General features: G+C 41.0%; 2 protein-coding genes across 2 annotated transcripts in view; one reads left to right on the forward strand and one right to left on the reverse strand.

Annotated features, from left to right (window-relative positions):
- Nucleotides 1-72, reverse strand: part of ATG4A (autophagy related 4A cysteine peptidase) — a 12,409-nt gene extending 12,337 nt beyond the window's left edge. The window contains exon 1 of the mRNA XM_085319762.1: nt 21-72. Within this exon, the coding sequence (XP_085175888.1) occupies nt 21-30 (10 nt within the window). The 5' untranslated portion in view covers nt 31-72. The remainder of the gene's footprint in view (nt 1-20) is intronic.
- Nucleotides 73-272: 200 nt separating this feature from the next.
- Nucleotides 273-2,736, forward strand: PSMD10 (proteasome 26S subunit, non-ATPase 10). The gene is made up of 5 exons (XM_085319662.1): nt 273-424; nt 522-620; nt 942-1,088; nt 1,193-1,359; nt 2,388-2,736. Exons 1-5 carry the CDS (start codon nt 311-313, stop codon nt 2,539-2,541), a joined length of 681 nt encoding a protein of 226 aa, XP_085175788.1. The 5' UTR covers nt 273-310; the 3' UTR covers nt 2,542-2,736.
- The last annotated feature ends 3,546 nt before the right edge of the window (nt 2,737-6,282 follow it).

Here is a 6,282-nt window from a genome sequence, read left to right on the forward strand (position 1 = left end):
CGCCCCCCGCCGCCCCTCACCTGACTCCATCCTCCCGCTGTCACCATCCTCCTCGTCGCCCCGACGCAGGCGGCGCGGCGCGGCGGCGAGGGCGCGGAGCACCCTGGGAGTTGTAGTTCTGCGGCGGCACGGCGCCCGCCGCCTCCTTCTAGGCGAACTACAAATCCCAGCAGGCCGCGAGGCCCGGGCCGACGAGCGGCGCGGGTCGGCCGGCGCCATTGGCCGGCGGGGGGCGGCGGAGCGCCTGTGATTGGCTGGCGAGCGGGCCGTGGTGCCGGCGCYGTCGGCAGGGCGCGGCGGCGGCGGGGACATGGAGTCGTCGGTGTCGGACGTGGAGGTCTGCAATCTGGCTTACGCCGGGCGGCTGGAGGAGCTGCGGGCCCGGCTGCAGCGCGACCGGGGCCTGGCCACGCGCGCGGACCAGGTCAGCGCGGCGGCGGCGGGGAGGAGGGGGCGGGCGGCTGCCGCGGTCGCGTCCCCCCCTCCCCCCCGCTCGCCTCACGGCGCTCTCCCGCCCGCAGGACAGCCGGACCGCGCTGCACTGGGCCTGCTCGGCCGGACACACGGCCGTCGCCGACCTCCTCCTCGGCCTCGGCGTGCCCGTCGGCGACAAGGACGACGTGAGTGGGCGCGGTGCTTCTTCGCTTTTAAAAAATGCCTTCCTGAGTAATGCCGTCGGTTCTGTTAAGGTTAAGCGCCCCGCAGAGTGTCGTGCGGGACGGGCACAGAAGTGATTCCTGTCACCAGTTACCGGTTAACGTGCAGCCGTGGAAGTGGACGGAGGACTTGTCCGTGTGGTGATACTCAGTAATGTTTAGCTCTATAGTTACAAGCGTATGTGGAGTRTGACTTGTGCGTGGTCTAGTCCACGCTGGGGTTAATGCTTCGTACTGTTTTTCTCACCAAACTCCTGGTCTGAGTAATCCTTCTTGTCTCGGTAGGCTGGTTGGACTCCCCTACATATTGCCGCATCGGCAGGCCGTGATGAAATTGTGAAAGCGCTCATTGACAAGGGTGCGCAGGTGAATGCTGTCAATCAGAACGGCTGCACACCCCTGCACTATGCAGCCTCCAAAAACAAGCAGGAGGTATGGCTCCCTGGGCTACTGGAGCTTGTATTGCTCTCGTAAAAAGTATTTAGTTAAATTAACTTTTCTTTCTTTTTTCCTGTCTTCACCTCCCACATATTCAGATTGCGATCATGCTTTTAGAGAACGGAGCTGATCCAGATGCAACAGATCATTTTGAGTCTACTCCATTACACAGAGCAGCAGCCAAAGGAAACCTAAAAATGATACAGATACTTCTGCGGCACAATGCATCCGTTAATATACAGGACTCTGAAGGGAATACTCCTCTGTAAGTTTTTTTATATTGGTTTTGATTGTATCTTAATCTCTGAAATCAAAAATTCCATTGCTTCAATTGCATTTTTTTTTAACTTTAAGTTGCTTCAAAACACTCCATTGTTTCATGTCCCTATATAGCCAAAAAGGATCTGGGGAAATCTTATTTAGTATTTTACATAAGTGTGTGCACATATATACTTTAATTTGTGTTACTGTATCTACTTGAAGAGCTTAGAACACCTTTTATAATAATTTGAGATCATTCATTTGCCACCAGAGGGTAGAAGACATACTAGTAAGATCAAAGGAAGAAACTGGTCTTGCGGGCTCATCTGCTCAATCATGCCAAGCAAGACCTAATTCTAGAAGCTTTTCTTCATCTTTCTACGGAAAATAAGTTGAAACTTAAATATAATTGGTCCAGTTTTTCATATCACCTGACAGATCAGTTTGAACCTGTAGGGTGAAATCTTACGTACTTTGAAATTGGTGACAAAACTCTTCCTTGTCTACAATGGAATCAAGATTCTGCCATGAATATGATCAAACAGCATATTTTAAATGCATATAAAGTCTAGTATTATCCCAAAACACATACTTTTTTCCRTTTGACATAGTGTTTTGAGAATAAATGCATTTGCCATATTTACAGTAATTCTTTATTTCATATTTTTATTAAGCATCATTTGATTTAGTTCATCTTTTTTAATTCATTTAGAGATTACCATTTCCAATTTCACTGTGAATTATCTTCTGCTTCTGAACTTTGCTGACTGCAGAACCAAATCCTTATCTAGATAAGTGCCTTAATGTTGTGAAGACAGTAGAATGAAGAATCTTCTTGAGTTGCTTAATGACAACACACTGACTGGATAGCAGACTTTGAAATCTGTAGAGAGAGTYGGTTGCATGTGGTTTTGTTGCTTTTATAAATTCTCCCTGCCAGCACTCACTGTCATTTTGACAAGGCATAATTATTGCTTGGACATAAGCTTGGACTATTTAATAGTGGCTATGGGTTTCTTCTTATTATTGCAGTCACTTAGCCTGCGATGAAGAAAGAGTGGATGAGGCAAAGCTGCTGGTGTCTCACGGTGCAAGTATTCACATTGAGAATAAAGAAGAATTGACCCCACTGAAAGTGGCAAAAGGTGGCCTGGGAGCCATACTTAAAAGAATGGTGGAAGGCTAGTGGGGATTCTTGACTTTGTCTTTCCTGTTGCACTTATACTTCAGACTACAAGCTTCATATTTTCAGTGTTCAACTACAATGGCATATATGAGCATCACCATAATAATAAAATGTGTACCTCAATTTCCTTCACCTATGCTGCCCAAACAGCCATTTATACTTCTGTTAATTAAACAGATCACTGCTTTTAAAGTATTTTTCAAAATCTTGCAGTTTTCTTTGTTTACAGTGTGAGCTGTATAAATTAGGTCATTCCTTCTGTTTTCAGAGCCTTGTGTAGGATTGTATCTTTCAAGCAACAGGACCAAAAATGCTTTAATCTCTTAAAGTTGGTTTTATTTTGGAAGCCTGTTCTAGAGTTAACTTTGCTTTCCCTTAACCTCTGTGTTTGCTTCTGTTTTTATAGGTACTGATCCTTTTCCTTCAAATGGTTCTAAATTATGCTTCTCCCTGTATGTTATGCAATTTCCTCAGGTAGTTATAATTGTACTTCTTCTTACTCTTGTCAGTCTTTTGGACTGAGCTCTGAGTCTTTTRCGCATTTCTCTTGTTATCCCTTCTTATCTTGATTCTTTGACTCTTTAATTGTATTCATTTAATACACTGCATTCATTTAATACAGGAGCACTCTGGACTGTCTGCAGAATGCAGATGCAGTTTCATAGTTTCCTCTGCAAAGATTCTGTTGTACAATTATATACTCTGGAAACTTTTCAAGAGTATGTTTTGCCTCTTATTTATAGAAGGAATAACAGCAAGTAAAATACCTTTTTCATTGCTGCTTGACTCTCATTATGCAGTACTGAGATTTTGATGCAGTTTACCTCTTATTTAATAACAGAAGYTTAAGTTAAGCTTTAGTCATAGCAAATATTGCCAGTAAGTTATTAGAAGGTAGTGTGTTTGTAACTAGCAAATTGGTATAAAAGTAGATGCATTTTTTTGAGCTTTACTCTACTTTATGGCCTCTAATGCYGTCTTCTCATGGCTTGACCTGGCAGACTCCTAGCCAAAGCTTTATTTCTGTGTTGTAATTAACCCTAGTTTTTGCAGTGAAAACTGTTGCAGCAGTTACGGAGCAACTTCATGCCCATGGTGACAGTAAAGCCCTCTCTTTAATCAACTTCCTGTGAATTTTCCATGCTGTTACTAATGCTTGTAAAAATTATATTTGGAAGAAATACTTTTTAAGTATTCTGAGACACTATAAGATACAATTGGRGAAACCTCTCCCCTGGAAAAGTCTTCTTGCTGCTAGGAGGACAGGAAGAGCCCTGAGCTGTAGAGCTGAGTTTTCTTGAAATTGTTAGGAAACTGAAGAGGATTTTCTGCAGAAAAGAGTAAGCATCTTGTTTTAAGGGTGACAAAAATGTTTTCCTGCTGTTAGTGCTTCAAATAAAGATAAGATTTGAGGGATAAGACAGAGTTGTAAGATGACTTCCAACTCGAGGTAAACGCTTCCAAAGCTTGTATATGGGAATAAAAAGGAGAGTAAACATCCTTATATGTAGATTATTAGAAAAACTTCCTTCTGGCAAATTAAACGCTGACTCTATTTGTGTCAGCTTTTGTTTGGGCAGGGGGTAAGTGAAGCTAACCTTTACACTGCTTTTAACGGCAATCTTGAAGGCTTCTGTGCACTTAGCACTTGCACATTCATCTCTTCTGCACTAGTTACTAATTTCTGATCGAATCAGTGTGTGTGGAGGTGGGGTTTTGTTTTTTAATAATGGAAGTTAAATTCAGCATTTTAATGTTAATCAGTAAAACTGAAATTACTTACTACATAATGAAAGATCAGTAACTAACATTTCTGACAGCAGAATTTTTTTGAGAGAGGAAAGGACAAAGTTCAACACATAACCTGCTGTTCTGATGTTGCTAAGAATACTTGGGGCACTAGTGGGCTAGACTTTTCCCCTTTCTGAACAGGTGATGAAGATAAAATTCTGTGAAATAAAAACATTTTTCGAAACAACAGTCTTTGGTGTTACAAAACTTTATTAAACTTACATGTAACAAAACCAGTATTTTCTAAATAACTTTTATGCTTGTGTTGATAAGAGCAAGTCAGCTGAAAYGCTACTATCCATACCACTGTATGGAAACAGGACATGTTTGTTCTTCAGCTGCAAGGAAAGGTTGAAACAGCAGATGACAGTTTCTATTGTCTGACTTGTCTACAAAGGCATTAAAGTAACGTAATTTACTTCAATAAGCAAGACAGAAACTTAAAACCAACCAAACATCTTCATGAAATACTTTTAAGTCTATTCTAGAAAGCAAAATGCAGGTTTAATTCACTGAGAGTACCTACTGAGAACAGGGAGAAACTTGCCTTTAAGCTGTGGCCATGCAGACTTTTGCTTGAAGGTGGAGCTAGACTGAGTAAGTGTTTTTTCTTATATATTAGGCAAGTACTGCTGAAGAATTGAGAAAGGTCGAAGCTAGAATACTGTGTTGATCCTTTTTGTATAGCAAAAAAAAAAAAAAAGCTATCAAAACTTTTTGCTTTGGAAATCTCCTTCCCTTGGAGATGATGGCCTGAATGTTGGCTTAATATTTTCTTTCCATATTAATGATCTGTAGTCCCTCAGAAGGAAATAAATGGGCCATGTAGCAAGGACTGTGAAAACATCTGAGGTAAATTCTGAAAAACAGTTCTGTATCTTGCATAGCTCTGCAGGGTTTCTGAGCTACACACCATAGATCAATATCTAATTTTATTGTGCTTTGCCAGGAAGATTGTAGAAAGCTAGGAACAGTGCCTCATCCTTTATAATAAACTGTTTTACATGATAGGAACTTCATAATGAGAATAAACATCTACCAGAAGGCTTTATATATATATATATATAAAATATGTTAAGAAACTTCAAATAGCTAGATTCTTTTCTGTTGGTTCTGCTTGGTTTTGTGTTGTTTTGGTTTGTTTTTAATAATACCTGTTGCAAACTGGTAAGGGAGGATCTGTTAGTCAAGAGCTGCCATTCAGTCCTGGTTCTTTTATRTAGGAGCATTAACATCACTTGGGCAAATTGGCGATTTTATTTTTTATTATTATTATTTTTTTTCCCCTGTTAAGAACATCTAAAGAAACTGTATTAGCTGTTGAAGGTAATCACTTCTTCACTGGCGTAAGCCTGTGTGTTAGCTTACTAGGTTATATAAGGAATACATGCAGAGAAATTTTTGGAAGTGAGATTAAATTAATGATGGCAATGACCACATAATGTATCTTCTCCCTCTTCATTCAAGACAGCGCTGTTGCAGGGGCTTCAAAATTGAAAAACTGTCACAGCAATAAAAATGTAATTAAGACATATTTATATGAAGAATTATTTTTAGAGGAAATGATATAACTACAGCAGTGTTATGTATATTGTACATACTTTTCCATGAAGGRCAAGAGTAAAAGCGTGCCTAGAATTGTCAGAGAGGCAGTTTCTCAAAATTAATAACACTATCTGCCAGGTAGTGGGCCCCCTTAGTCTGATACTTCATTTGAATTATCTCATTAGGAGACATCTTTGATAAGAAGTGGCACCCAAATAGGAGTAGGTTGTGCTTTTCCCCTTTACTGTTGTTACTGAGTATAGCTAGAGTTGTAGTTTCTTACAAAGGTATTTGGATGTGAATACAAGAAACTTCTCTTAAGCTTGCAAGCCTAGTTTTAAGGGTGCAAGTTTGCAGGTTTTGCGTAGTATAATTTCACAAGAGCCAGTAACAGAGATGCCTCAT

The sequence above is a fragment of the Rhea americana genome, unplaced genomic scaffold (assembly GCF_003343005.1).
Source record: "Rhea americana isolate MKP2758 unplaced genomic scaffold, rheAme1 scaffold_6, whole genome shotgun sequence".
Taxonomy (NCBI): domain Eukaryota; kingdom Metazoa; phylum Chordata; class Aves; order Rheiformes; family Rheidae; genus Rhea; species Rhea americana.

Bases quoted from the DNA above. Each gene is read 5' to 3' on its own strand.
- PSMD10 (XM_085319662.1), top strand. From the start codon at position 311: ATGGAGTCGTCGGTGTCGGACGTGGAGGTCTGCAATCTGGCTTACGCC. The intron at 425-521 runs GTCAGCGCGGCG...TCCCGCCCGCAG, and splicing joins TGGCCACGCGCGCGGACCAG to GACAGCCGGACCGCGCTGCA. The intron at 1,360-2,387 runs GTAAGTTTTTTT...TTATTATTGCAG, and splicing joins TCTGAAGGGAATACTCCTCT to TCACTTAGCCTGCGATGAAG.